We start from the raw sequence: 27642 nt of genomic DNA, 5'->3' as shown, positions 1-27642 counted from the left end.
CCTATCCACAGCGCGGGGCCTGATGCCTTGGATGGATGGATTCCTGTTGGCTATGGCTTGCTGGGCGATTTCCCGCCTGAAAGAGGAGAAAGTCTGCGCCCGCGCCAAGCCCGCTTTGGCAGAGCGTGTGCTTGCCCGTCTTCCCCCCTGCTGTTCCTCCTCCGCCAGATCGCATCGTGCATCGTGCATCGTCGCCGCCATCTGCACACCATGTCCATCATCAACTACGCTGTCTTTTTGACGCTCTGCGTCGAGGTGCGGTTGCTGTCCGCTGCATCGCTCCCCGCTGCATTGCTGATCAAAGCTGACTGGGCGCCTGCCTTTCCCTGCTTCTCTCGCACCCTGGCAGATCGTTCTCTTCCTGGCCCTGCTTCGTGAGTGTTCTGGCTGCGCCGAATGTCCTCTGGCCCTCTGAACCGATCGGCCCCACCACCGTCGTCGCTGACATCGGCGCATCGTTCTGACTATCTTGCTGCAACTATCCCTGCCAGTGCCGCTCCCGGCTGCCTGGCGTCGCCCAGTCCTCCTGTCGATCTCGAAGAGCCAGCTGCTCAAGAAAGCCCAGCCGGCCGTCAGCATCGTGCTTGCGTATGTTCCAGCCGTTCATTCCGTCTGGTCCTGCTGCCTTACCTCTCCTCTGGTGCAGCCGTCTGAACCATCTCCATCTCAGCGGTCTCGTCGAGTCTATCAGCCGCAGCTCAAACACACATGGCACGAGCGCTCATCCGGCTACATTTTCTCTCGATCTCTCGCCTCTCTTGTCCAGCATCGTCGCCTTGGCATTCTTCCAGGCCTGGTCCGATGCCTTCCCGGACGAGAAACCGCACCACCACCACCACGGCGATGATCATGACCATGTCCATACGGTCGATGCCATCAACCTGCAATATGCCTTCAACAAGAAGATCTATGGCCAGCGCAACCTGTACTTGACCGGGTCCGTTCTCTTCCTGGCCCTCACCATCGCTCGTGTTTTTTACATCATGATCGAGCAAGTTACCTTTGAAGAGAAAACCAAGGCCGCCATGAAGCAAGCCCAAGGATCGCAGACGGCCTACCTGGTGAGATCTTGGCGAGGCAGTCCATGGATGTCGCATCCAGCTATATATTCTTCCTTCCTGTTGCCTTCCGTCTTTCGACCATGCTAACAACCCATCTCCTCGACAGACCTTGGTTGAGGAGTCCGAAACCAAGGACAAGACCATAGGTACTCGTCCGCTGCGGCTGTTGTTCGGATCGGCATGCGATCACCGGCAGTACCATCAGGCGCTCGACGCTGAATTGACTGCCCACTCATCCTTGTATCTCTGCCCATGTCACCCCCAGCCGACCTGAAAAAGGAGCTCGAAACGGCCAAGAAATCGTCCACGGACATTGAAACCCTGAAGAAGCAGGCAAAGTCCCTTAACGATGGTGCGTGTCTCTGGACCACTTCCTGAATCTGCCGATGGGTCTGGCAATCCTCGCATCCCTGCATTGCACACTTGTCCTCTCTGACGTTCAGTGGATGCGTCTACTTGCTGCTTGCTGGCGACTTTCCTCCGTCTGACTGTCCCTCTGCCCTCCATCGGATCGATCTCGCTGCGCCGCCGTAGAGTACATGCGGCTCACGGACCACTGCGCCAGTCTGGAGAAGCAACTGGACCAGCGACAAGAGAGCAGAAAAGACAAGTGAATGCCTTCCTTCAGCCCTCCGGCTTACTCAAATCCAGCGATCGCAAAGTGAACCAGGACGCCATGTTTTTGATGGCATTGGTTGCCTCCCTCCACCGGCGATGCCGAATATATGCATGTCCAATCGCTGTAGGGTGCTATAGACTGGATACCAAGCCTCAGCAGGGTCTCTTTGGCGGTCAGCGTTCGAGCGACCACCCAACGACGAAGGAATTGTGTGCTCGCATGCAAGAGCCGGGTATCCGTCTCTGGCTCCTGCAGAGGCTCCATTATCCCTGGAAGATAGCGACCGCACCGTGTATCCTATGATATCCTAATTTCGCAGAATGCAGTCTCCACCAGCGTCCAGCCCCAAAGACAATCGCTCCGAGAGGAAGGAGGGGTGATCGTCGAGAGCCCCCAGCCAGTCAGCCAGCCAGCCAGCCACGGCTGAGAGCGGAAGCCTCGTGGTCATCGCACTCGCGCCGTCCAAAACGCAAAGCGGGGGTTCTCTCCGGAATCTGTCAGCGACACCACTCTGCCCAGCCGCCCAGCTGCCACCATGAAGTGCAAGACGCTTCAGATCCGATGGCACGACATCATGCCGATATTCGCCGTTGACTTTGAGCCGTCTCCAAAGCCTCCCAGCCAGCACGCCCGGCTTGCGACAGCCGGTGCCGACGGAAACGTTCGGGTGAGCAACTGGCTGGTCAGATCTGGCATCGCCATCCTCCTGCTCCTCCAAGATTCTCGCAAACTTTTGTCAGCGCCAAGGACGATGGTGATGCCGATGCGAATGGCTCTCTCTTGTGCCTTCCAGTGCTGAGGAACACTTGGGATGCGTCCGATCTACCACCAAGGCACTCCGGACATGCGAATCCGAGTCGGCATTTCCGGTGCAGCTTTGATCTTGGCTTCTCGTCAGCAGGACAGCCTCTCGACGATCGGTGCTGCCCTCCCCCACCTAACTGTCCATATCCAACAGATCTGGAGAATCGTCGGTGCCGACCATGAGCTCCCCAAGGTCGAGTTTTTATCGAATCTGAGTCGCCATAGCGGACCTGTCAACATTGTTCGATGGTCTCCAACTGGTGGGTTTCTGGAGCCGTGGCTCGCACAGCCAGTTCCACCTTTCGCTCTGGCCGCTGGACCGGCGTACTTTCAATCCGACTCGCTCGACGCACTCAGTCTGCGACATCAACTTAGTTGTCACTGCCGCTGTCACTCCTGTTGTCCTCGTTTGCCGATTGCTCTGACATCTCATCTCGCCAAACGTTGGGCACCTGTTCGTATCCACAGGGGAAACGCTGGCGTCAGCCGGCGACGGTAGGTCGACGGATACGATCATGCAGATTCGTTCATGGCCGAACGCTTGTGGCCTGGATCCAGCCCAGCCCAGCCCGCGATTGGATTTCGGCATCAATCCTGAAGTAGTTGCCGTACAAGTCGGATCGTATCTGCACATTGACCCGTTCCGAAATGCTGTCCTTTCCCAAATGCCATTCGCCTCCCGACACCCCATGGGATCGCTTGTCCTTCGATTTTTCAACCCCAACGTTAGATGGAACGATCATACTCTGGAGGCGAGTTGAAGGTGCTTCCGAAGCGCAAAATGCACTTCAGGATGATGACGAGATCGAAAGTATGGAGACCTGGAAGGTGGCAACAATCATGAGGTAGGTGGACTTGGCGGCGAACCCAAGGTGACGGAGGTGCAGTCCGTCCAACTCTTCCCACTCCTTGGTCTAACCTCTATTCGCCGGACAGAGCTCTGGGATCCGAAATCTATGACCTGACATGGTCGCGGAACGGTGCATATATCCTGTCGGGATCGATCGATAACACTGCCCGTCTGTGGGATGTCAAAGAAAGTACGTTTGCCCACACCCAGATGGATCGAATATGCAGATGACCCAACTCCGGCCCTGCCAGGACAGTTACATCGGTGTCGCTCTGCCTCACTCCACCACGCATTTATCACACGTTGCCCTAGATCGGTGCATCCATATCCTTTCGGATCATACCCATTTCGTCCAAGGCGTAGCATGGGATCCTCTTGGCAAGTACATTGCCACACAAAGCAGCGATCGGTAAGGATCCCAGTCCACCGCTCCACAAAGTCGTCGACGTTAGTGATTGTACGGTCTACTCACAGGCACCACTCTATGTGTGCACTTTTTCAAGATCTGTGTTTGTCTACCAGTACAGCTTTGCTTCTAGAGGCAACAAAGACTCATCCATCTCCATCAAGCGAGTGGGCGCAATGTCCAAGATAGCAGAAAGGGCTAGCTCCAAGGACAGCTCTGAGAACGTCAGGACGAAGCATGAAGGGCAGATTTCCGAGCATCAAAATCACGGCTCGGAAGTTACTGACGCAAATGCAGCGACATCGGATGCGCCGACCCCAGCTGCATCAAAGTCTGCACCAAAAGCGTTCCGGATGTTCCACGATGAAACCTTGACCTCATTCTTCCGTCGCCTGACTTTTACTCCGGACGGATCGATGCTGTTGACCCCCGCGGGCCTCTACCGCAACCCCCAGTATGAGGGTCCCTCGAATCCCTCAGCGCCAGCGCCAGCGTCTTCCAGCGACACAAGTGAATTCAAAAATGTGTTTTATGCCTATGGCCGTGGGAAGCTGGAGGGGTAAGATTCACATGCAGCTTGAGACAGCGATGACGGCCAGGCACTTGTCGCTGCGAGCTCCTTATCAGCCGATCTTGGTGTTGGCTCCCTCGCACCATGAAGCCACAACCGTAGCTGTTGCTTCGAACACACATCGGCTGTCGAGCGTGCTGGTACGGCTGGGCTTGGCCGTCATTTGGCCCTCCAAAGTCCTTGGTTTGCTCACCATATGATCCGCATTTTGCTGTGAACCCGACAGCGACGAGCCGCTGCTCTATTTTGGGGGCCACCGAAAACCCGTCATCGCCATTCGGTGCTGCCCAGTTGCCTTTCGGCTTCGCGAGATCGAAGCTTCCGATCCAGAGTCACAAAAGCCTCCGTCTCTCATTCGACTGCCGTACCGACTCGTCTATGCGATTGTAACTCAAGACTCGATCGTTGTGTATGACACTCAGCAAAGCAGTCCGTTGGCCATGCTGTCGAACCTTCACTACTCGACATTCACGGATCTATCATGGTAAGCAAGCCCAAGCAGTCCCTCCGGTGTCATGCAGCTTTGCGGTCACTGAGCCTACCAGCAGCCTCAGCCGCCTCTTGACATGTATGCGGCTCCAATTTGGTCGGCAGGTCTCCAGACGGGCGCACTCTCATCGCAGCATCGACAGATGGCTACGCTTCGATTGTCACGTTTGGTGAGAACGAGCTGGGAATCCCGCTACCAGCGGACGAAGTTCCTGTCGGCATGGCACCGGAGGCTGATGGCGAATCGGCCGAGATGGCGTCGGCAGATACGAAACAGGTTGGTGGCCTGCTCCCGCTGCTTGCCGCTGTCGTTTCTGGGCACACGGATGCACTGCGGTGTGGGACTGAGGTTTACGAGCCCGTGGGCTGCCAAGCTGTTGGTATGTGCTCTCAGCCTGACTCGCTTCCTCGACTCTCGATCGCCCTGTGGAACGGCGTCGCAGACTCCAGCGCTGCCGAATGTACCTTGTGCTGTCGACGTAGAGATGTCTGCGCCGTGCCCGGAGATGGTTCCACCTGCCAGTGCACCATTTTCCGAGTCGGCACATATTCAGCCTGCAGCAGTCTCAAGCAACCCCGACAAGCCACCAAGCCCGCCGCTTGCCAAAACCTTACTGCAATCACCCGCCACAGATCCGCCGACCCAGAGTCAACCGCTGCAGGACAATGCCACGCCAATAATCGATCTGACGGCGCTTCCCGATGCAGACGGAAACACTGGCGGTGTCAAGAAAAAGCGGAGAATTGCACCGACCTTGATCAGCGATGTGGCTCTGTAACGAACCCGTTCCTGCTGCCTGAATACAACATTGATCGATCGATCGATCGATACCACCTGCAATGAAACCAGTCCTTTGCGCTGCATCGACGTCGTTGTGCCGTTGCGATTCACTGCCGCATCGATGGCTCTGCTCGCCACAGCATCGATGACCCGATTGGAGTGTTGTTCGTTCGAGAACAGCTGCAGTCAGCCCCGCCGGAGCACTTCCAGAATCGGTTCCCACGCCCGCTGACAAATGAAATTCATTTGTCACGTGTGTGTGTGGCGCAGCACTCTGGCCGTATAAAGGACTGTGCCGCACGGCGAGCGCCCCGCGCAAGGTCTGCCCATCATCCGGACCTCTGCCCGACCCCAGGCCAAATCTGCCTCTGTTGCCGAAGGATTGACTTGTCGACGTCTGCCTGCCCGGGTCGAATTCGACGATACCAGTCTCTCGCCTGCCCGCTCGGCCCGTCTCCACAGCCACAGCCACAGCCACAGAACAACAGCAGCTCGCTATGCTTACCTCGCACCTGTTTCCGCCCCAGCTGGCTCCGACAGCCCCAGCATCAACGGCAGCAGCAGCGGCTCCGCCTCGGCGCATCCAGGTGGACCTGAATCTGCGCCTGATATGCCAGAACTGTCGGGACCCGGTCCCCAACATTGTCGAGGACTTCGCTGCGGGTGATCTGATCTGCGGAAGCTGTGGTAACTGTCCTTTGCCTTATCCGTGAAGTGCAGTCTCGTCTTTGACTTTTGCCTGCATTTGCGCGCCTTTCTGTCTTGCCACATGCAGCTTGGATTTGGGTTCGTTTGGGTGACTTGGTTGTCGAGGGCCATCTGCACGAGAAATCCCCCCCCCCTCCATCCGGGAGATGCATCCCAGCGATGCCAAGTATGGCAGAGAAACAGAGAGAGTGACGGACCAGGATCGCTCTTGGGACACGCTGGGAGGAGCCAGTCAGCGAACCAAGCCGGCCCCGCAAGGAATGCCAGCAATTCATGCAACGAGGCGACTGGGGTCCGAGTTTCCTCGGTTCGTTCTGGGCGCCGCTGCTTGCTCGTTTGGCTGAAATATGGGATCGCTGTCGACGGTGTTGCAGCCAACATCGCTTTGGCAGTGCACATCAATCGGAAAGAAAAAACAATCGGCGTCGACAGCCAGGCTGCTGACGAGGCTCGGAGGATCAGAGAGGGGCCGCAAGCGGGTGGAGGATGAGCGCTTGCACCCCGGCGCACTCTGCGACACTTTGCGACGGACTGCCCTGAAGTTGCGATTCTGGCTTTTGGATTGTTCGTTTTTTGGCCGTGCTCGGCGCTTCGGTCCTCGTCGGGCTCGCTGCTTACTACTGCCGAGTTGTTCCTGATGTACTGCCTCGCTTCTCTGCTGCTCGTCTTGACCCATTTCTCTCCCCGCAGGCTTGGTTCTTGGCAATCGAATCATCGACACCAGATCCGAATGGCGCACGTTTGCCAACGGTGACGATGGGGGTGACGACCCGTCTCGTGTCGGCTCGGCGGGCGATCCGATCTTTGGAAGGCCAAACCAGCTCGATGCCACCACCATCGACAGACGAGACGGTGGAACGGGCTCGGCCAGAGATCTCAGCCGTGCCCATGGCAAAGTAACCAACCTCCGAGGGGAGCAGCAGATGCTGCAGGCCTTTCGGGAGATTCAGTCCATGTGCGAAGGCATCGGCCTCTCCAAGATTGCTGTGGATTCTGCAAAGCAGTTCTACAAGCGGGTTGAGGACGAGAAGCTTCTCCGCGGCAAGACCCAGGAGGCAATCATGGCCTCCTGTATCTACATTGCCTGCCGCGAGCACAAGGTCAACCGAACCTTCCGTGAGATCTGTGCCCTCACCAAGGTCTCCAAGAAGGAGATTGGCCGCTGCTACAAGGCGATGCATCCGCTGTTTGATCGACCTTCCGAGATCGACCACAGTCCCATGATCATCCGTTTCTCGTCGTTTTTGGGGATGGGGCCCGAGGCCGTCAAGAATACGCACTTGGTAAGGACCTGTCTTCAGGATCTGGCTTGTCGCTTCAGGATCGGGCCTGTCTCTTTGGAACCCCAGTGCCATCCGGGGCGGTGCCTGCTGGCGATCGATGTGGACTAGTGCTGCCCTGTTCCTGTTATGTCAGATGTCGCTCCCGTAGCTCCATGGCTCCCATGGCTCCCGTGGCTCTGCTAACCGTTCACATTTCGGTTGGCCCAGATTGTTGACCGAGCAAACGAGAGAGGTGTCCTCGCTGGCAAGAGCCCCATCTCGCTCGTTGCTGCGGCACTCTATTTTACATCGTCGCTTTCGGCCTCCCCCAAGACGGCCAAGGAGATTGCCGAGATTGCCGGCTGCACCGAAGCCACCCTGAAGAACGCCTACAAGGTTCTGTACGAGGATCGCAATCAGCTCATCATCCCCGAATTCAAATCAACCAAGCCAGTCGCCGAGCTGCCCACGCCCTAAGCCGGTCACAGGACGCACCAGCCCGGATGGATCGACAGCGAATGACAGCCACATCCTCCTGGCCATATCCTCTGACGGCCACCGCCGCCCAAGCGGATTCATGGCCTCCCCCCCCCCACTATAATTGCTAGATGAAATACACTCATCAGTGTGTCGTACTTGTCTCGTCCAAAGCCAGAGCGTCTCGCTTGCATACGAATCCTTTGCGGAAGTGATTCGGTGTGCGGTGGCCCATCGGCTCCCAAACACAACCGGTGTGCTTGCTTTTGGGGTCGGGGCGTATGGCTTGGGTGCGTCTTGTCCGAACACTATCAATAGAGTCGGGGGTCTCCTGGGGTTCCACGCCTCCAGATGGGCCTGCTCTGCTGCTATATTCATGATGCCTTGAGCTGCGAGCCCGACGGCTCTGGTACAAGAAACCCAACCATGCACTGGCTCAGCAGCATATCCAGGTTCACCCACGGATGCACCTTGAAGAACAGCTCGGTGGCATCCTTTCCGGCGCCCCGCATGAGCTGCGTCACCCCACCGGGGTGGAATTTGCTGTAGGCAGTGACATCGTACACCTTGCCTTGGATAGCCATCCACAGATCATCTCGCTTGTTGTGTGCTGCAATTTGCGAAGGAGTGAATCGAGACAGCTGTGTGATCCCGCCACGAAGGTTCTGACCTGACCGGGTCAGCCGTGCCCAGTCCATAGCTGAGTGCCCAGGCTCCAGCCGCACCTTGCGTCGGGCGCTGGTGCTTCTCGAGGGATCGGTGGAGACATTGGATGAAAATCGCACGGCCGAGACCCGTTGGGGGCCATTTGGAAGGGGGAACACGGCGGCGTCAATGGCGGCGCCTTCTTCATCATCGTCGTCGTCGTTATCTTCTCCTCCATCGCCACGATCTTTTTCTTCATGGTCTTCCTCGGCATCCAACGCATCCTCGGCATCCAAGGCCGGGTTCTCGACCGGTGGTGGTGGCGCCAAGGGTTTTGCTGGGCCTCGCAGCAGGGCCGCAAAGGGCGACAGAAACGACGAAGAGCCCGAGTTGCTGCTGCTCATGGCAAGATGTGCGATGCGTGGCGCGGTGTGCTGTCGGACTCTGGATCTGGGTCTGGATCGAGGCCGGCGGGTGGCAAGCTTGGGCCCAGGCGCTGTCGATCGCAAGCGACAGGGGCGATGGTGGGAGCTTTCGGGGTCGGCGCTGTGCCCTGGACGAAAGCGCAAAAGTCCCGCACCGCATCCAGCCAGAGGGCGGCCGGCCAGAGTGGGGCAGTGCCGAGATCCCGTGCCCGTCACTCCCGGATTACGTCACGTGCATTTTTTCTTCCGTTTTTTTCTTGAAATCGACAGGCGGGCGCGGCCCAGAGAGCAGCACCGTGGCAGAAGCGATCATTGTCCATCTCTGTGGCCCAGACCGCCTCGTTTTGCTGGAGAATCCCGCAGCCAAAGCGATTAGAATCCCCTTGGACGCACCCTCGGCTCTATCCGACTCCGTCCTCCCACTTGGATCTGCCCCTCCCACGGCCTTGATTTCAAGAGCAAAACCGCACCGCCATCATGTCTGACCAACTCACCCGTATCGCCATCGTCTCGACCGACAAGTGCCGCCCCAAGCGATGCCGACAGGAGTGCAAGCGAGGATGCCCTGTCGTCCGCATGGGTATGTGCCCTCGCCGTCCCACGGCGTCTCTTCGCTCAGTGATCGATCTGGGTGGCGGGATCTCGGGGATTCTGTTATGGGTCAGGCAGCGGCTATATACATCCCCTGGCTTGCCGTGGAGTGCGCAGGCCATTTCGATTCAATCCCGACAAGCCGGTTCGCTGCGGGCGGACCATCGAGGCAGCGTTTCCACAATTGTCGAGTCTGACCCTCTGGCTTTCCGTCTCGGATGGGATGGTGATCCACAGGCAAGCTCTGTATCGAAGTCGGCGCCAACTCCAAGGTCGCCTTCATTTCCGAAGAGCTTTGCATCGGTTGTGGTATCTGTGTCAAGAAGTGCCCCTTCGAGGCCATCAACATCGTCAACCTGCCCACCAACCTCGAGACCCAGACCACCCACCGCTACTCGGCCAACTCGTTCAAGCTGCACAGACTCCCTGTCCCTCGCCCCGGCCAGGTGCTCGGTCTGGTCGGAACGAACGGTATCGGAAAATCGACGGCCCTCAAGATCCTTGCCGGCAAGCTGAAACCCAACCTCGGCAAGTTCGATGTAGGTGCTCATGTTGCGCCGCAGCCAATCGGTGTCGATCCCGCGAACACCCAACAGCACCAGACCCCGTCCGCCACCAGTCTCGTCGGTGCTGTGCCTCTCGAATCCCGTGCGCGAGATTGTCTGCGCATCAAGTTTGTTGTCTGGCGGTCGCCGTTATCTCACCGCCCTCGCTTCGCTTCGCTGCGACTCTACTCTAGAACCCGCCCGACTGGGAAGACATCTTGAAATACTTCCGTGGCTCTGAGCTGCAGAACTTTTTCACCAAGATTCTCGAGGACAACCTGAAGGCAAGTGTCTCCGGCCGCAGCAGAACCGTGGATCCTATCGGCAGCGCAGGACTCATAAGCGCCATGGAGCTGACTGCCTCGCGACGTCTGTACAGGCCATCATCAAGCCCCAGTACGTCGACAACATCCCCAGGGCCGTCAAGGGCCAAGTCGACGCCATCCTGACCCAGAAGATGGAGCGCAACAACAAGCAAGAGCTGATTGACCAGCTGGACCTCGGGAACGTGTTGAACCGCGATATCGAGAACTTGTCCGGTGGTGAACTGCAGCGCTTTGCCATCGCCGTTGTTTGCGTGCAAGCCGGAGATATGTATGTGTACTTTCCGTCCCCGCTTTCTATTCTCTTGGAGAAATCCTTGTTCTGGAGCTCTCAGCGATGATTGGCTGAGTATCCACGACGAGCCCCTGAACACTTGGACTGGACTGACCTCTTGCTGAACATACTGGTTTCCACAGCATCATGTTCGACGAGCCCTCGTCCTATCTTGATGTCAAGCAGCGTCTGAACGCTGCGCGTGTCATCCGCAGTCTGCTCACCCCCACCAGGTAAGCCCTTATGTATCCTGGACAGCGCCGTGGGCGTAGGTCTCCATTTCATTTGCTTTCCTCCAGAGCATGGTCGCGGCTGTGGCTGACCGCTTCATGCTTTCTGTCCTCAGCTACGTCATCGTCGTCGAGCACGATCTGTCTGTGCTGGATTACCTCTCCGACTTTATTTGCGTCCTCTACGGCATGCCCAGTGCCTACGGTGTTGTTACTCTTCCCTTCAGCGTTCGTGAAGGTGAGTCCGTCCTGAGCGCAGTTGAATTCGATCTGGTTGGGTATATACCCAGCGCCCCTGTCGAGCTGCACAGCTGACCCAGCCTTGCTGTCTTGCCAGGTATCAACATCTTCCTTGATGGCAAGATCCCCACCGAGAACCTGCGTTTCCGTGACGAATCCCTCCAGTTCCGCCTTGCCGAAACCGCCGACGAGGCCGTTGTCGAGAAGATGCGTCGCTTCCGCTACCCCGCCATGGAGAAGCGGCTTGGTATGTCCTCGAATCCTCGATCCATTTTCGAGTGGTCTGCACACGCGGATCCTGGTTGGAGCGTTGCCTCGGATCTTAACGACTGCCCCGGTATTCGCAGGCGACTTCTCCCTCAGCATCGAGGCCGGCGGCTTCACCGACTCTGAAATCATCGTCATGATGGGTCAGAACGGTACCGGAAAGACCACCTTCATCCGCATGCTTGCCGGTGGCCTCTCTGCCGACGGCACCGAGCAGCCCCCGGAGCTCAATGTGTCGTACAAGCCCCAGAAGATTGCTCCCAAGTTCGAGGGCACCGTGCGCATGCTTCTTCTCAAGAAGATCAAGTCTGCGTTCATGCACCCGCAGTTCCAGACGGACGTTGTCAAGCCCCTCAACATCGAGAACATCATTGACCAGCAGGTGGGTTTTGCACCCCGTCTCCCACACGCCCGAACACACGTTATCTAATCCGAGTGCATACGTTCGCTCCTCTCCTCAGGTCATGAACCTTTCCGGTGGTGAACTTCAGCGTGTTGCCATCGTTCTGTGCTTGGGCACACCTGCCGACATCTACCTGATCGACGAGCCCTCTGCCTACCTTGATTCCGAGCAGCGTATCATTGCCGCCAAGGTCATCAAGAAGTTCATCTTCCACTCCAAGAAGACTGCCTTCATTGTCGAGCACGACTTTATCATGGCCACTTATCTCGCTGATCGTGTCATCGTCTACTCTGGTACTCCCTCCGTCGAGGCGGTCGCTCACAAGTACGTATCCATCGTATCTGACATTGCGTTGAGTTGAACTGGCGTGTAGGATCAATGTTCCGCATTCAACCCCCTCCTCCATCATCCCAACGCTCCCTTTCCCTTGGCTTTGCAATACACGCCGGGAAAGCATAGCAGCATGGATACATGTGATGTCTGCGCCGATACTCCTGACGCTCACCAACGGATTCCGCTTCTTTCAGGCCCGAGCCCCTGCTCACTGGTGTCAACCGATTCTTGGAGAGCCTCCAGGTCACTTTCCGCCGCGACCCCACCAACTTCAGACCAAGAATCAACAAGGCCGACTCTATGAAGGATAAGGAGCAAAAGCTGAACGGCAACTACTTCTTCTTGGAATAGATTCGAGGCTCTCGCCATTGGCGCACGAGCAGGCCGCCCCGGCCCATTCTCCCTCCATCTAACACTTTCCCCGACCCGTCGGCTGCCACCGAGCTCCCTTGTATTTTGACCAGCTCCATCTGTTTCGTGCCCTGCGACGGCTCTTGCAAGAATATCAAACGGGACACCTGATTTCCTCTGGTGCACTCTGCAGCCGTTGCGTGACGCGCCGATGCTCTGCTGGTGAGAGCCATCGCCGTTGTCGGTAGTTCGAGGAGCGAATGTTTCCTGGGGACCAAATCTTAAACACGACCGACCACCCTTGGTTTCTGTGAACCTTTGCACACTCTATTCAGGGGGAGGGATTGGGACAAGATGGTTTGCGGTCCAACCATTACATATGCAATAACTCGAGTGTCTTGATGCCGATACACCATGGAGCTGTCCAGAGTCGAGTGGATACACCACACTCCCACATCGAGTGGATGCATCGCACACCCACATCAACACAGGGGATCGACCGAGTGTATTCAAGACCAAGCCAACGAAATCAGAAAGATTGCCAACCAGGACCGGAAGCAATCGCATGGCTTGCTCGCTGGAGCCTACGGAAGCTCGGTGGGGTTCAGACATCTGAAACCAGAAAGTGACTGTCCCATTTCCTTCTGGATTGACAGTAATTACCTCTTCGCATCGCGTGTAACACAGCCCGATGACGAGCTGTCGATGACAGGCGGCAGAAATAGTGATGTTTGGTGGCCATTGCAGCATCATCGGCCGACACCGCTCCGCACCCCTTGCAGCGATTCCAGAATATAGGAGCATCACTTCTTCTCTTGCAGAAGTCGCTGCAGCTTTTGTGACAGGCGCATATTGTTCTTTGCCACCTTGCGTCCGTAGTAGAGCTTGCAGTCGATCGAAATACACGGCGCCGCATCGCCGCTCTGGAGATCCAGTTCCTCGTAGCCAGCGCACATCCGACAGGCCCGCTGATGACTCAGGTGGGCACGGGTCTGATCCGAGATGCGCTGCTGGAGCACCACAGCGGTTTTGATGGGATCCTGCTTGCATGACACACAAAGTCCTTGGGAGCGTGCAGCCGTGGGTGAAACGAACGTCCAAGCCGCACCGCCCGCGAGCATCAGTGCCTTGCTTCGTCACCGACCACCCCTCACCCAGTATCAACCATGTACTCTTCGTCTGTCCAGGCGACGACCAGCTGGTGCTTGCCCCTTTCACAAAGTTTCTGGTTTACCTGAGCCCGAGATTTGTCCGCAAACATGGCAGTGCTTGGACGAATAGTACTGATCGATCGTGATCCGGGAGTTGGCGCGGCTCATTTGCGAGAGCGTGAACTCGGTCGCCCGCTGGACCCGGGGCATATCTGCAAACCATTTCTGAATGTCTGTTGCAGCATAAGTGCATGGATACGGTTGTCTGGACTCTCTCCCTCCGCTGAAACCTGCTTGGAATGTAACATACCCGCTCCCACCAGGTTGAAGATCCGAGACAGGGCTGGATTGATTTGCTTGGTGATATAATACAGCCCGTTGAGGCGCAGCGATCTGTGGTGAACAAAGGATTCATGAATCGCCGGGCTTCAGGCACGGGTTACAACCAGCACAAGTATCGTCCTCAGACCCGCCAGGTAGCTGCTGTGGAGGGAATAGAGCAGCATACCTGTTGCTGACCAGCTCCTGGGGCTCAATAACCAAATCCACCAACCGCGTTCCCGGCCCGTATGCCACGAGATACGGAACTCGCTCTCCGTATTGAGGCTCGGACCGATGGTCTCTCTGCATTTTCCTTGTGCTGAGCGCCGCGCCTGCTGGCAAGGTGGCATTTTCGCTGCAGATGGCAAGGCATCACGTCGCGGTGAGCTTCTCGATGCCGCTCTGGATCGGCGAAAGACTTGGGATACTGTTGGCGAGATGATGGCGTACCTGTATCGACCCAGCTTCACTTCCTTTGCGATTATAAAATCCTGGATCAGCACATCGCCCGCAAGAATGCTGCTCCACTCGGTCTCCAGGTAGCTTTTGAGCGCCGATAGGTCCTGTGTCCGAAAGAACAGCCTTGAAAACGGATGGATCGGTTATCCCAGAGAAGGCCATGAGGTCGATCGCGTGTTGTGCATGGCGATACTCTCCCATTCGTCGTCACCACTATCTTTCGTGCTGCCTTACCGCAAACAGCTCTCGACCATATTGCCAACTGCAGGGCATCCGTCCCGTCGCACCGTCTCGATTCCTTTGGCATCAAACACTGGCTTGGTATCGGACTTGGACTCGAACTTGAATCCGACATATCGCTTTTTCGTCAGAAGCATGCACGGGTGGAAGACCTGGAGCCGTTGCAACAATTGTAAGATGCTGCCCAGACCGAGAAAGAGTTGTGCATTTCCATGCCCGTTCGTTTGCGAGGAGAGTACTGGGCTTATGCATGCGCCACCTTTTCAAACTTGAGCTTGATGGGATGCGGGTTGCTGTTGGTGACGGCCTCGCAGATCTCCTTGCCAATGTCGAAGGCCCGCTCCCGGGTCTGCCCCGGCAGATGTACAAAGAGACTGTCTGTGTCGCCATAGACGACCTGAGCTCCCCATTTCTTTGTTTTGTTGATCAGGCTGATGGCCTGTGTCCGATAAACGTACAACAGTAGCAAATCAATATCCCGACGATCTTGCATCGCAGCTTGTACTGTCCATGCATGCAATCTCCGTCGCGCTTGCATCAGCGAAACGACCCTCGGCTCTCCGCAACTGCTGTGCGACAGAATCAGATTGACACCGTACCCGCTCCAGCGTCACTCGCCCTGTCTGAACGATGGCGTCAGCAATTTCCACGCACGGCATGCGGCCAGAGTAGGTTGCTCCGGTGTATCCGTATGTGACATTGGCAATGAACTTGAGACCAAGCTGCCTCGCTTCGAGCAGCTTCAAAAGACTCTGTCGCAGTGAAGCACCATCTCGGTCAATAACTATCGTGCCGTAACTCGCAACCCATCCCCTCCGGTCGGTTCCAAAAGGCACTGGTCGTCCTCACCTTGTCGGAGTAACTCTTCATTGATTCTTTCACCATCACTCTTGTCTCCAGGATTTCTGTCAGCATCTTCCGAAGCGCGCCCTCGCGTACATATGGCTTCACGAATGCCAGTCCGTTCGGTGAGACTGAGTTCCGAGCAACGGCACGATGGTCAGCGCTTAGGACTTGATGTCATCCCATTCCGAACACCGAGCGTGGTTTCTGCGTTGCATCGTCGGTCGCTATGCCACGACGAGCATATGCCGAGCATCACCCCAACTTACTGTTGATATGGTCTTGGAGCTCGCTCAACACATCCGGCGGAGCGAAATATTGTTCGCTGACGCCCAGTTTGTGTGGGGTTCCGGCTGATTCCACGCGGCCAAGGCATGTAGAGTAACTGTGTGGCGCTATCAATATATCGATGTCGGAGTAATAACGACCGCTTGTCATTAAGCAAGCACTCTCAGCCGGATAGGAGCTCCTACCAGTAGTTGTAGGCAATCATAACGGACGGATAAAGCGACTGGAAATCCAGCACAAGCACCGGGCTTGAGTAGAATCCGGACTCGGGCTCCATGACAAGTGGGATGCACTCGTAAACCCTCATTCGGGCAACTTGTCCCCTTGACGGAGATATCATGATATAGTTCTCGGGCTTGATAATCCGAGTGAGGATTGACTCGACCTTGAACTGCGATCCGCGGCTGAGGACTGAAAAAAAGTCGATGCCAAAGACTCGTGCAAACTCGCTACAGCGACGGCGTCCTGGTATGTCAGCCAGAGCCAGAATTGCCCCGTACTGCTGTCCGTTGCCGTTAGCGAGAGATGCGATCGACGATACCTTGTTCTCCCAATCAGCTCAATGGCGTCGAGTAGCTCCAGGTTGTACTGCGCTCGATCGATGTAGTATCGCAGAGTCCTCCATCTCTTTAAGGGGCCGTGGTGGTACCACTCCGACAGCGCCGAGTTCGACATCTTGGGGATTCTGTGACACCATACCATATCATTAGAGTGGCTTCTTGTTGCGAGTAGCTGCCGTTAGCATGGATTTCAGCGGTCTTACCTTTTGCGCAATGTGTGATAGACCAAGTGCTCAACAGTGTACGAGCGCAGGTCGACTTCTGCCCGAAACAATCTCCAAACATTGAGAAAGATGCGGCCGGTGCTCGACAGACTGGACTGTTTCTTGAACCCCCACTGGTCTTGATCGCGTCCAAACTTTGATTTGGCGAGGGTAGCAACTCTTGCAAGCTCTTGACACAAATCGATATCTGGAATCGGCGACACGTTCAGTGTACAAAGCATCCGTAGGACATTCGGCTGCACGGCGGGTATGGCCAATTCCATTCATTGGCCTTATTTCTGAGCCGACCGCTTTGGCATCACCAGCACACCCCGAACCAGCATGCGAGAGGTGGCAGTTATTGGATTGTAGATTCTGAGGAGCCTTTCGCCCCTCACGGGTCGTGCTTACGATAAATAACGGCTCTTTCCGCCAAGTATCCCCACGAAGCCATGTGGATCTCGAATCCAAGCAGGATATCCGGGTCGCTTTCTCGAACAATTTTGATGACGAATTCAATCAGCTCCTTCTCACTTGGCACAGAATGCACCGCATAGCCTTGATTAAACGCATTGACGGTTAGTCCTTGGTCGACGTTGGGCGACAACCATCGTGCTACCGAGGCAGAAATGGTACCTTTGACTCCGGTTTTGGCGATATCGATGTGGTCTTGAATAGCCGCCAGTCCAACGTGGTAGCTGGAGTGAGCCGCAAAGAAGTGTTACGGAAGGGCCATGTTCAGGTCAAACGCACATCCAAGCAGTAGGTTCGACCATCGCAGCATCACATTACCCAAGCTTTCGCCCGTTGCTTGGATATCGAAGATGTGGGTGATCCTGAATGCAGTATACCGCACAGACGACAGGATCGTTTTGCGGATCGGGTAGTCGCGGTGCCGTGCAACTCACTATCGCAGCGGCAGATATGGGTGCATTAGTGGCCTTGGCACTGTCGAGCACACCGGCACATCTCGTCGCGGTGTATATGCTTGCTTACCGTGAATCTCCAAGCTGAACAGACACAGCTCGGCCTCCAAGGTCGTACTTTTCGGACGAGCCTGTGGACTACAGAGGGTCGCCCGTGTCGTGCCTGTTGATATCGGCTGCTGGCTCTAGAGATACAATTGTGTTATAGTCGGCACGACGATGGGAGTGCTTCGCAGTCGAGCAGAGCTTACAGTTCGCTCATAGATCTTGTGGCTTGGCTTTCTGGCAGCTTTCAGAGCTTCGAGATACAAGTGGGGTTAGCACAAAACACTTGCACAAGAAACTGGGCCTCAGTCACAGAGAAAACTGCACATACCCTTGACCTCGGCCTGATTCCGCAGCCATTCTTGCACGACCCTGCGCGTCGGTGGAGCCTTTCCGATCGTCCATGTGCGGGTACTCGATGAATTGTCTCGGTGGTGATAATCTATCCATTTGTTGGCTCGCCAGTACTCGAGGCCGTTGAAGCAACTTGCAGCACCTGGCAGTTGATCATGAAATTCCTTCAACTGGCCAACATGCGACGGCCCATGCTCAATCGGAATGCCTCCATAACTCCTCAGAACCGTGCGTTCATTATCAGAGTCTGACTTCCGACTAAAGAAGGGCGCGTTGTAGATCCTTCGTGGGAGTCCCAGGGACTCGAGCGACGACAACAGATCCTCGGCTGACGGAGGTCGCTTGTTGAACACAAGTACCTTGCCCCCTAAATGTCTGTGTCGTCTTTCTGCAGTGCTGGAGCTACCCAGGGTCTCCAAGTCAATGGTCGTTGGTGGCAGTTTTGGAGGATCGCTGGTCTGTGTTCGAGACCGAGGGTCGCTTCTGGATATTGCTTCGCGAATATTCCTGGTATCGGTGGGTTCGACGGTGGTGCGCGGAGAATCGATTCGCACATATTGTCGGAGAGCGGGAGCATGCTGCTGGAGAGCGGGTGCCATACGAAGCGATGGCGCAGGATCCGGTGTCTGACCTCCGGTATATCGTACATGCTTCGGCATGCCAGGGCTACTTTCGATGCGTTGTGCTTCTGGGACGACACTCGATGCAAGAAACCGAGTTGTGGGCTCCAGGGCAAACAGCGCTTCTGAGGGGGAAAGGGGCCTCGGTGGATCGTTGAAAAACAGCATGTCATCCAGTCCTTGCTCCCGTTCTATTGGCGGTGGAGACCACATACCGTCACTGATGCGCCCGAAAAATGAGGGAAGTTTGGTTGAGCAAGTGCTCTCGATGGCCCAATCGTCGTCGTTTTCAGAGTCAAGACTAGTCGGTGGTGGCAGTTCGTCCGTTTTCAGAGCTGGATCAAGAGTTTCGAGAGGCCCGCATGCAAGGCGGTGCTTTTTGGACTGAGAGGGACCCGGTGACGCCAACATGGCCCCACGAACTTCCTGCTGGAGAGGAGAGGGGGTCTGTAGCTTGCGCTTTGGCTGGAGTTTCGTGCTATGTAGAGCCACATGATAAGCATGTTGCTTTTAGGCTCTGTCACCGCCACCTTCCACCTGATGATGCTCATGCAAAGCTGCTGCACCTCGCTGGAGCGGACACTCTTTCGCTGCATTGATCGCGACGAGGCTGCTTACGGTGGAGACTGATGTCCTGTCGATCTTTCGTTGTTAGCGAGCCAGTCCAGAATGCCTTCGGTTTCGGTCGTGTTACTCCCGGGTGGATTGAGCCGAAAGTCACTCTGTCCATCCGAATCATCATCCGAATCATCATCTTCACTGGCACAAACGCGCTCATATTCAACGGACATCCTGTCGTTTGCGATTTCAGGATCAAGTTCCTGTCCAGCGACACCCAGGTGTGTTTGTTCGTCGACTTCCTCGCCCTGTTGGCCAAAACCTAGAGTCAGCCAAGCGCAAGCAGCCTCAGAGATAGCAGAGGCGATGCCGCAACCATACGGCTTTCACTACTGCTGTCGATGTCGTTACCGAGCTGGCTGACGCTTCACCATCATCTTGAAGTGGAACTTGTGACAATGCCACCTGCGATACTATGATGTCATCGTACGAGGCATCCGAGACTTCTGATGGAGCACGATCATCGACAAGCCTCTGCTGCACCTGGCCACTGCTAGTGTCATCAAAAATCGAACTGACCGCAGCAAACTGCTGGTCGTTGCGTTGTTCAGCGCCTCCTTTTCTCTGCGGTACATCAAACGTCGTCTCGAGGTGCGATTCTCGGCGGCGCAGATGAGCCGATAATAAACTTTCAACGGCACTGAATGCGGTTGGAACATTCCCGCTCACAGCGCCAACTCGACTGTCTGGTCGCTTCGATCGCTGCTCCGCTGATACGAGGGGTTGCCGAGCGAGCAATGCATTACGCTGATGCTCGCGAGCTTGGTGGATGGCAGCCTCAAACTTCAGTCGCAGCTCGTCGGCATTGTACCAGACCGTGCCAGGAGTGCGCTTGGTGTTCTGCGACGGCGGAGTGAGAATCTTTGACGACCGGCTGGAGGCTATTCGACGGTCAACTTCGTCCTTGGGATCGTGGTTGGACACCGAGGCTCAGCGTGGAAGTATTGCTCATATTCGGCCTGCAACGATCACAAATCGGCTCGAGAGGAGCTACCAGACATGAATACTTCTTAGGAGCCCTACCTGCCAGATGCGCATGAGCGACGGAACAAACTTGGTCTCGTTGCTGGCTGGAATATCCTCCGGCGCTATCTTGGGAACAGATGCCAAGGGTCGTTCTGGGACAAGTGACCTATTCTCGATATGTGCTGGAGAGCCCGTCATCGAATATGCCATCGCACAGTTAAGGTGAAACGAAGAATACTGGTTGCCGAAGCCTCGGCTACGTTGTATGGCCGTCGCATTTCTGAAAGGATATCCATCACGGTTGCGTCCAGCTCGAGGTCACAGAAGCTTTGCTTTGATATCCGATACCGCTCTGGCCAGATCCAGTCCGTTGGAACGCTTGCGCTTGTCCAAAACTGGCTCGGCTCAAGCAGTCCGTATGGCGAAGCCATTGTTGCGTTGCCTATCGACAGCAGCGGGGACGAATGAGTCGACGGTGGGCCCGGGAACTCATGAGCAGCTCTATCGATCCCAGGGCCGGGCTGACGAAATCGGCATGGCTCGTCTCTACTCAAGCTAGCCTCATTCGCAACCTGCACCATGTCGCTGATCCAGAGGCGATGCGTACCGAGAGCTCTGGCGGGTTGTGGAAGCGGACTGCGAAACCGACACGACTTGAGGTGGATGTAGTCCATTCCATAGAGGTTGTAGTCCATGAAAAACTGCATGATGTAGTTGATATGCGATTCGTGCGCCTGGAGCGGCTTGCCCATGACCCCGCCGCTGGCAAGGATATCGACCAGCAGATGGGTTTGGTCTGGATTTGAAGTGGAGCGGCCAAACCACAATCGCAACAGCAAGAAACGGTGGCATCATGACCAGCAATGCGAGTACAGTGTCAAGGATGCAATAGGGATGCTGTGTGCGCTCAAGAACAATTGGTTGGCATCATCGACGCACGACCAGCCGCGAACATCATGCAAAGGATATTGATAGATCTTGAGGAAATATGCGGGCTTGCTGTGGAACCCGTAGAACGGTGTACCCTGGACGAGGGTGATGCCGACGACAAACTCTCCGGCCGGCGATTGGTGATGGCGCTGGTTGGCTATCTTGCTGACTGCAATTTGCATGGCTCCATTGATGCTGGCGGCTAGCTTCCGAATATATGCCTCGGCTGGATAACAAGCGGCCGTTAACGGATCGCGACTGTCCAGATTACCGAGAGACTGGATGGAGCTCGCCTGCTCTTGATCCGCTGGGCTATTGCCGGTGCTGAACCATACCTTTGCTCGCATTCAAATCGCCCTCATATGGCACATAGATGTAGGGAAAGCACTGGTGCACATGGAGACAGGCTCGTTGCTCGGAAGGAAATACCGACCCAAAGATCCGAACCACGGGAACGGACGACAGCGGCCGCGACGAGAACTGCGACTGGCACCGATCCGTCAAGGGGTGTGGCGGCGACTGGTAGTAATCGATAGCGATGATCTTGATGGATGGCGCCTTGGTGTGCATCGGCGGCAGAAGGACCGAGAGGCGGGGATGAGGTTGAGCCGACAGCAAGCCAAGTCTTGCCGGTCTCCGGCAAGAGATCCTGGTCGGAGCAAGCGATCCAGCCGGCCGGCGATCGACCTCCTGTTGTATGGGGCCCCTCCTTCATCGGCCCGCCAAACAGTCCGACTCCTTGCTCCCGCTCCTGGCTGGACGATGCTCGGCGCTAGATCTGGTAAATTGGTCACCGCAAGAATGAATGATCGGGGGAGTCTATTGGGTGCAAATGCAGAAGCAGATACGGGCGATCGCTCAGAGCAGAAACTGGTCGGCCAGCTCCAGCTTACGGCGGCGCCAGTCGCAAAAGGCCACACCCATCAACAGGCTGTCGCTCAGGTCATCTTGTTTCTTCTCGCTGTTGAAGCGCTCAATCATCAGCTTGCCAGCGGTTCCGTCAGGCATCCCCAGCCGGACGGGTTTAGCTGTAGACACCGGACCAGAGCTCAGCTCATGCATACAGGGCGTATGGACCAGCTCCGGCTCCAGGGGCACCCCCGTTGATATTGAGGGGATACCCAGCACGGCGATCTGCTTCTTGCCGATCCAGTCACGGACGAGGCGCACGGCACTCTTTTTCTTGTCGACAGACGGGTCTCGCTCCGAAAGCATTGCTACCGCCCGGTCGCTGTAGCCCATAGTGGAATCAGGATCAAGCGGATCCCGCGGGTTGTGTGTGTCCAGCTGGAAATAGCTCGAAACTAGCTTGGGGCTCTGCTCGACGCAAGCAGCCATATGATGGGATCGCTGCCGCTCGTTCAGAATTCCCAGGATGGCACTCTCGATCTGGACGAGCTTGACGATCATCGAGACAACGCCGCCTCGGAGACTCGGCAGCGTGCGAACGCTCTGCCTCTCAACCAGGATCTGATCCGGCATCCGCTGGCCCAGAATCCGGTCCACGGCCCACCACAGCCCCGGAAAATACTCGTGTGGATTCATGCCTTCGGGGAACTTTGGATCGATGCGCTCCCAGTTGATGAGAAACGGCGTCTGGTCCGGATGATGGCACGGCGGCAGGACGAAACGTGAGTGTGCAATGTTGATGATGCCGAGATCCACTGAGCAGAGCACCAGCGGCCGATGTCGATGTTGGTGAGCCTCGCAAAGCACTTTGTATAAAAGCGGGACAGTTTGTTTTTTGGTTGAGCCGTTTTTGATGCTGATACCGCACTGCGACAGGAAGGACGAAATCTCGACTGCCTTCACCGCGGCCATTCTGGAGTGTGGAACTGTGTTAGGTATCGACATGGAGCGGCAGCTGGAGCCAGAGGCAGTGCGCCTTCGATCAGGGCATGCTGTACACATCTGATCGCCTGTAGCTCTGGTGGTTGGTTGGCCGGGAGGCCCCCATGTTCCCAGCCCAGTCATAACATGAGCCTATGTCCTTGAGTCGCCTTGGGATTACAACTCAGTAACATACCTCTTGGTGAAAACACTCTCAGGGACGGGCTTCTCAAGGGAGATCTGTAATGATGCTGTCGATCCTAACTTGGCGAGCAGATCATTTTCTATCTCAGCGAGCGATTCCAGACTGCAAAGGTTGGCGTTGGCCTCCAGCCGCGGATCGGTAGATGCCACCACTGGTGTGGAGTTTTGCTGCTTCGATGGTCGCTTTCGTTCTTTCAGTGACTGGGCACCATTATCCGAAGCCGTAAATGCAAAGGGAGACGATACAGTGCCCGTCTTTTCTTTTGCCTTTGCCTGGGCGTTTGGATTGAGGGTCGAAACGGCTGCCAAAGGAGTAGATTCGGCTTCGGGTGATTCTGTGACCTGCACGGGTGACCCTCCCGAGGCTTCCGCAGCTTGACTTTGAAGGCCAGGCTCTTTTTCAGAAATGGTTGACTCTGCTGCAGTGCTTTTAGCATCCAAGGTGTCGCGAGCAGCCGCTGGTATCGATGCGCCGTTCGATTCCGAAATTCGGTTCTGCAGATCGCGGTCGGTGCGCTTGCTGCGTCTCGAGGTCGATGAGGGGATGGCATGATCTACTCCGTCGAGCTCGTAGACCCTGATAACCAAATTGACCTTCTGGAGCGAGAGGCCGGTTTTCTCTGAAATTTTCGTGATGGCGAGACGTTCACTCCTGAGCTGGAGCACGTCCGCGATCAAGCTTGAGGAGACGGTCCTGACAAACTTGGAATAGGTGGCAAGCTTGGGATGATCGAGGGCAGCATAGAAGGCGTATATATCGTCGATAGTGACGTCCACTTGTTTTTGAATCATTCGAATGAGCTCCTTGAGCGGCCGGGGCTCGTCCAATATGCGATCGGTCTCGAGTCGGCGGTTAAACAGCGCCGGGCTGATCCGGTGGACAGGGACCATGGAATACAACGATCGATCGATCGAAAACACCGCCTGGGACGCGCTCAGCTGGCTACTGATATTGTAGCCCGCTCGATCTGCATATAGCACCGGATTCGGTGCAGTATCCAGCGGTGCTCGGGCAATGCCATCTTTGTCCGCGAGTCGACACGAATCAATGCGGTGTGTCGATAGCGAGGCCGGGCGGATGGTTTCGTGGCGGTTGACGACATAGTCCGTTGTTGCTGTTGCGGGCTTTACGAAGGGTGTGAGAGCCAGTATGCTGCTCTGTCTGGGCGGATTCGGATGCTCGGATATGGAGATGGATGCTCGGTGAGAGCGCCTTTGGAGATGCAGCGCTTGTCCTGGGCCAGCGCTGGGCCTGGGTCGCGGGACTCGGCCGGTTATTGGGCGACAGGGCTTGGCGAATAGCATGCCGAGTGACTTGAATGGGCCACACAGGCAGATTGACGGGATATTGAGGGCAGATCGAGGGCAGGCTGGCGATAGATCGAGGGCGGGTCGATGGCTGCGGCTGCGCTGGTGTCTGCTCGTCGACGGCTTCATGGAGGGCCTTGACCGACAAGGGCAAGGGCAAGGGGAGGGGCAGGGGCGCCGCAGGGCTGGCAGCCCGCTGGCACCGCCGTTCTGTGCGCCTGTTCTGTGGCGCCCTGGTCTTCTCCGCGCGGCTTTTTTTTTTTTCTGGTCGCCTTCAGCGAACATCGCCGACGCCTGGCCCAGTCTCGGCACAGCTCTTCCTTCGCAGCCGCCGTGCAGCAGCCCGCCATCGGCCATCCTCCCCGTGTGCCTCTATCCTTGTCGTAATCAACATCCAGCGCTGTGCCCCAGCGCTTCCTCAACGCACCGCCGTGGTTTTTGTTCATGTTAATGTCTCTACTCTTTGGTGTGCATCCGTTCCTCTAACGAAGCCAACCACCTGTTTGTTCAGCTGCAGCGCTTCTCCTCCGTGGGTATGCATTGAATGCTCTCTGTCCATGTCATCTGCACCACCGCCCTGGCTGGGTCACAGGATCGTTGCATCATTGTGTGGATACATCATTCGACACCTTGCCGCCCTGGTCGGCTCGGTTGCCTCCGGAACTGCTCTGGTTACATTTGTTGGCTTCTGCGTCCCTATCCCATCCTCCACCACCCCTATTTGTCATGCACGGTCCGGCTGGACTCTGACATGGCCATGGGCCAATTGGTTGCGCGAGCAGAGTTCAGGTCCATTGTCTCTGCCGTAGCCTCGGCATATGTACTCTTCACAGCTTAGTATGGAGCTACTGGCGTATTACCAGGTCGTCCCATGGCTGCCTCGATTACCAGCCCTTACGCTGCCGGACCGGCGGCCCCGGCGAGCATCGGATCAGTGTTCCAGCACAACATTGACGCTTCTCCAGACTCTCTGTGTTTTTCGCCACCCCCTTTCCAGCACTCCGCTCCCATGAGCGCACATCGGCCTTCGGAGCGGCTCTCATCCCCAGAAGAGCCTTGCGGCAGTGCCTTGGACGAGCCTGGGAACATCGACGGTAGCCATCGGAGCGAACAGCATTCACTTCAAATATCCAGCGGCTCCCGTATTCTCTTCCAGCTCGCTTCCGACCATGACGCTTCCATCAACCGTCACATCAAATTGCTGGAGAGCGCCGTCCTGAACACACTGATACAAACCAAGCAGAGCCTCGCAGCTACCCCGTCCAAGGACAGCAGCGTGTCCTCCTCGGCTCAGTCGCCAACATCGTCTTCCTCGTCTCTCGCAGCCTCCGTGTCGGCGTTTTCCCGCCCGTTGCTTCCGAAACTGCCAGGCGTCATGCCACCCGCTGCCGACGACGACGAGTCCGATGGTGAAGTGTGTCCCGAAAAACCCTTCTGTTGCGAGGAGTGCGGCAAGCGCTACAAGAAACTCAATGGTCTGGTCTACCACCGTCAAGTGACTCACTCGGTCCTGTCGGCTGAAGACCCCAAGCCTTTCAAGTGTTACATGTACAACTGCGATAAAACCTATCGAAATTCGAATGGACTCGGTATGCTCGCCATCGAACAGGCCAGAGCACATAGCAGGATGCTTGTTCGTTGCCCCGCGGTACAGAATGTGCATTGACTCGTACTCCTTTCAACGGCCAATCCCCCATTCATTTCAGCCTATCATCTTGAAAAGTCTCATGGCGAGGGCAGCTGGGTTCGGACTCCCCGAAAACCAAAGCCAAAGCCGAGCCCAAAGAACGGCCCACAGAGTCCAGTCGAAAAGCACTATGTCTGTCCATTCGAGGCAGGTATTTTGCTCTGCCAGAAACGCAGTCCCAACGGACTGACGAGTTGTCTTGGCTTGGCAATCCAACTATTCAGCTTGTTTATGAGTGGCCATGGCTACCGGCATACTGGTGGACTTGATTTCGCATGCATTCTCGCTCACCTTCATGGAACTCTGGCGATTGCACTGGATGCTACAGGGGTGTGGAAAAGCCTACAAAAATGCGAACGGCCTGGTGTACCACCTGCAAAAGGGCAAGCTCCGAGACCACGACTGCCTGATCGAGGAGATTCTGCGAGGCCTCGACAATGGTATGGCGCAGCAATAGATGCTGTTTGCAACACCCCCTGGCACTTGAGCGCTCGCGTATTGTACGAATGCAAGCGCCGATCTTCACGTTAATTTGCCAGATCCTCACTGCCCCCTTCCGATTCGCTCCTTTGCCCTTGAAGGCCACTCTAATCAGGCCAACACCCAGATCAAGCTGTGTGCACATGCACTGGCAAAGTCATCGAAGCAGCTTTCGACAACGCCTCCGGCTTTGACGCCGGTGATGGAAATGCCCACAGCCTCATTGTTGGTGGATGCTGAGCACGAATCGTCCTTGCCTAGGCCCTCCCCGGGTCTGGGGCAACAATCTGCCAACGCTCCAGAGACGCCGCGCAAACGCAAGCTGAGCAGCCCCGATCCCGAAATACCCGAGTACCATCTTCCGAATCTCGATTCGACGTCTTGGAGCCCCACCGCCAAAAATAACTCTCCATCAAGCAACCAGCTCGATCACACACACGCACACGCACACGCACATCCCCTGGATGCGTGCATCGGTCCAAGCCGAGATGCCGAATGCGAGTCCGCACACCGCCTTTCTGGGCTCGAGCTCGAGCTCGAGCTCGAGCCCAGAGGACACGATCGGCCACTCTGTTTCTCCTCGCATGGGTCTCCGCAGCCACAGCCCCAGCCCCAGACTCCGCTGTCGTACCCAGCGCCGGTCAGCCAGTCGCCCGTGTCAGATCGTAGCACGTCCGCCAGCAGCGAAGAGCTGGATCCAGACCAAGACGGCTACAGCTCAATACCCATGCTGGCGCCATCCAAGTCTGCTGCCCGCGGCCCCCCAAAGAAACGATCGCGCCAGGCTGGCGGCGCCAAACATCCTGCAACTGGAAGCCAGGTAGCATCCGAGCCGGCCCGGTAGGAGCGGCTCGTGGGATTCCCTGCTGCCGCGAACCCGCCTCCCGACACCGTCATACTTCATGAGCCCATGTCAATACACATTTCATTTTGAGAAGGAACAGCGACCCGATG

General features: G+C 56.5%; 9 protein-coding genes across 9 annotated transcripts; 5 read left to right on the top strand and 4 right to left on the bottom strand.

Annotated features, from left to right (window-relative positions):
- The first annotated feature begins 35 nt into the window (after positions 1 to 35).
- Positions 36 to 1880, top strand: BJ171DRAFT_524256 (B-cell receptor-associated protein 31-like-domain-containing protein). The gene is made up of 7 exons (XM_053112560.1): positions 36 to 255; positions 350 to 374; positions 492 to 588; positions 767 to 1061; positions 1168 to 1207; positions 1327 to 1413; positions 1596 to 1880. Exons 1-7 carry the CDS (start codon positions 211 to 213, stop codon positions 1673 to 1675), a joined length of 669 nt encoding a protein of 222 aa, XP_052962623.1. The 5' UTR covers positions 36 to 210; the 3' UTR covers positions 1676 to 1880.
- A 279-nt stretch (positions 1881 to 2159) lies between these two features.
- Positions 2160 to 5646, top strand: BJ171DRAFT_524253 (chromatin assembly factor 1 subunit B). The gene is made up of 10 exons (XM_053112559.1): positions 2160 to 2347; positions 2639 to 2744; positions 2953 to 2979; positions 3215 to 3329; positions 3421 to 3524; positions 3647 to 3743; positions 3838 to 4299; positions 4538 to 4795; positions 4906 to 5077; positions 5244 to 5646. Exons 1-10 carry the CDS (start codon positions 2216 to 2218, stop codon positions 5577 to 5579), a joined length of 1809 nt encoding a protein of 602 aa, XP_052962622.1. The 5' UTR covers positions 2160 to 2215; the 3' UTR covers positions 5580 to 5646.
- Positions 5647 to 5905: 259 nt separating this feature from the next.
- On the top strand, positions 5906 to 8186 carry BJ171DRAFT_524252 (cyclin-like protein). The gene is made up of 3 exons (XM_053112558.1): positions 5906 to 6268; positions 6980 to 7572; positions 7780 to 8186. The coding sequence occupies exons 1-3, from the start codon at positions 6079 to 6081 to the stop codon at positions 8026 to 8028; spliced, it is 1032 nt and encodes a 343-aa protein (XP_052962621.1). The 5' UTR covers positions 5906 to 6078; the 3' UTR covers positions 8029 to 8186.
- Positions 8187 to 8322: 136 nt separating this feature from the next.
- BJ171DRAFT_524250 (cytochrome b5-like heme/steroid binding domain-containing protein) lies at positions 8323 to 9201 on the bottom strand. Its single transcript, XM_053112557.1, has one exon. It carries the CDS (start codon positions 9075 to 9077, stop codon positions 8403 to 8405), a length of 675 nt encoding a protein of 224 aa, XP_052962620.1. The 5' UTR covers positions 9078 to 9201; the 3' UTR covers positions 8323 to 8402.
- A 349-nt stretch (positions 9202 to 9550) lies between these two features.
- Positions 9551 to 10038, bottom strand: BJ171DRAFT_429304 (uncharacterized protein; the record flags this gene model as incomplete). The annotated part of the gene is made up of 2 exons (XM_053107867.1): positions 9551 to 9707; positions 9956 to 10038. 2 exons carry the CDS (start codon positions 10036 to 10038, stop codon positions 9551 to 9553), a joined length of 240 nt encoding a protein of 79 aa, XP_052962619.1.
- A 97-nt stretch (positions 10039 to 10135) lies between these two features.
- BJ171DRAFT_429293 (P-loop containing nucleoside triphosphate hydrolase protein) lies at positions 10136 to 12655 on the top strand (the record flags this gene model as incomplete). Its single annotated transcript, XM_053107866.1, has 9 exons — positions 10136 to 10228; positions 10429 to 10524; positions 10614 to 10834; positions 10975 to 11064; positions 11178 to 11299; positions 11399 to 11548; positions 11649 to 11950; positions 12030 to 12295; positions 12499 to 12655. Coding segments are annotated over 9 exons (1497 nt in total), but the record flags the coding sequence as incomplete, so codon positions are not given.
- Positions 12656 to 13458: 803 nt separating this feature from the next.
- BJ171DRAFT_586660 (putative DNA polymerase zeta catalytic subunit) lies at positions 13459 to 21749 on the bottom strand (the record flags this gene model as incomplete). Its single annotated transcript, XM_053114404.1, has 28 exons — positions 13459 to 13718; positions 13890 to 14039; positions 14117 to 14199; positions 14315 to 14482; positions 14578 to 14690; positions 14874 to 14978; positions 15086 to 15265; positions 15426 to 15578; positions 15676 to 15800; positions 15939 to 15994; positions 16143 to 16406; positions 16499 to 16642; positions 16721 to 16928; positions 17132 to 17278; positions 17357 to 17418; positions 17717 to 17784; positions 17898 to 17944; positions 18023 to 18503; positions 18693 to 18790; positions 18881 to 19143; positions 19284 to 19531; positions 19635 to 19729; positions 20030 to 20186; positions 20307 to 20375; positions 20510 to 20691; positions 20857 to 21045; positions 21274 to 21405; positions 21515 to 21749. The coding sequence occupies 28 exons, from the start codon at positions 21747 to 21749 to the stop codon at positions 13459 to 13461; spliced, it is 4482 nt and encodes a 1493-aa protein (XP_052962617.1).
- A 144-nt stretch (positions 21750 to 21893) lies between these two features.
- On the bottom strand, positions 21894 to 24605 carry BJ171DRAFT_248101 (uncharacterized protein). Its single transcript, XM_053106662.1, has 2 exons — positions 23206 to 24605; positions 21894 to 23001 (listed from the first exon to the last, which is right to left on the bottom strand). The coding sequence occupies exons 1-2, from the start codon at positions 24516 to 24518 to the stop codon at positions 22038 to 22040; spliced, it is 2277 nt and encodes a 758-aa protein (XP_052962616.1). The 5' UTR covers positions 24519 to 24605; the 3' UTR covers positions 21894 to 22037.
- A 462-nt stretch (positions 24606 to 25067) lies between these two features.
- On the top strand, positions 25068 to 27627 carry BJ171DRAFT_248070 (uncharacterized protein). Its single transcript, XM_053106661.1, has 4 exons — positions 25068 to 26110; positions 26228 to 26355; positions 26537 to 26648; positions 26790 to 27627. The coding sequence occupies exons 1-4, from the start codon at positions 25393 to 25395 to the stop codon at positions 27530 to 27532; spliced, it is 1701 nt and encodes a 566-aa protein (XP_052962615.1). The 5' UTR covers positions 25068 to 25392; the 3' UTR covers positions 27533 to 27627.
- The last annotated feature ends 15 nt before the right edge of the window (positions 27628 to 27642 follow it).

Source organism: Polychytrium aggregatum (genome assembly GCF_025602895.1).
Source record: "Polychytrium aggregatum strain JEL109 chromosome Unknown BJ171scaffold_55, whole genome shotgun sequence".
Lineage (NCBI taxonomy): Eukaryota > Fungi > Chytridiomycota > Chytridiomycetes > Polychytriales > Polychytrium > Polychytrium aggregatum.
Note: the sequence above shows the minus strand (reverse complement) of the source record. Positions and strands in the feature narration are given on the sequence as shown.

Excerpts from the sequence above, each read along its gene's own strand:
- BJ171DRAFT_524256 (XM_053112560.1), top strand. The coding sequence starts at position 211 with ATGTCCATCATCAACTACGCTGTCTTTTTGACGCTCTGCGTCGAG. Across the intron at positions 589-766 it reads GCCGTCAGCATCGTGCTTGC|CATCGTCGCCTTGGCATTCT; the intron begins GTATGTTCCAGC and ends TCTCTTGTCCAG. Across the intron at positions 1,062-1,167 it reads GATCGCAGACGGCCTACCTG|ACCTTGGTTGAGGAGTCCGA; the intron begins GTGAGATCTTGG and ends TCTCCTCGACAG.
- BJ171DRAFT_524252 (XM_053112558.1), top strand. The coding sequence starts at position 6,079 with ATGCTTACCTCGCACCTGTTTCCGCCCCAGCTGGCTCCGACAGCCCCA. Across the intron at positions 6,269-6,979 it reads TCTGATCTGCGGAAGCTGTG|GCTTGGTTCTTGGCAATCGA; the intron begins GTAACTGTCCTT and ends CTCTCCCCGCAG. Across the intron at positions 7,573-7,779 it reads CCGTCAAGAATACGCACTTG|ATTGTTGACCGAGCAAACGA; the intron begins GTAAGGACCTGT and ends CGGTTGGCCCAG.
- BJ171DRAFT_248101 (XM_053106662.1), bottom strand. The coding sequence starts at position 24,518 with ATGCTATTCGCCAAGCCCTGTCGCCCAATAACCGGCCGAGTCCCGCGA. Across the intron at positions 23,002-23,205 it reads GAGAGTGTTTTCACCAAGAG|AATGGCCGCGGTGAAGGCAG; the intron begins GTATGTTACTGA and ends TCCACACTCCAG.
- BJ171DRAFT_524253 (XM_053112559.1), top strand. The coding sequence starts at position 2,216 with ATGAAGTGCAAGACGCTTCAGATCCGATGGCACGACATCATGCCGATA. Across the intron at positions 3,744-3,837 it reads GCCACACAAAGCAGCGATCG|ATCTGTGTTTGTCTACCAGT; the intron begins GTAAGGATCCCA and ends CACTTTTTCAAG. Across the intron at positions 5,078-5,243 it reads CGTCGGCAGATACGAAACAG|ACTCCAGCGCTGCCGAATGT; the intron begins GTTGGTGGCCTG and ends ACGGCGTCGCAG.
- BJ171DRAFT_524250 (XM_053112557.1), bottom strand. The coding sequence starts at position 9,077 with ATGAGCAGCAGCAACTCGGGCTCTTCGTCGTTTCTGTCGCCCTTTGCG.
- BJ171DRAFT_248070 (XM_053106661.1), top strand. The coding sequence starts at position 25,393 with ATGGCTGCCTCGATTACCAGCCCTTACGCTGCCGGACCGGCGGCCCCG. Across the intron at positions 26,111-26,227 it reads TCGAAATTCGAATGGACTCG|CCTATCATCTTGAAAAGTCT; the intron begins GTATGCTCGCCA and ends CATTCATTTCAG. Across the intron at positions 26,649-26,789 it reads TCTGCGAGGCCTCGACAATG|GCCACTCTAATCAGGCCAAC; the intron begins GTATGGCGCAGC and ends TTGCCCTTGAAG.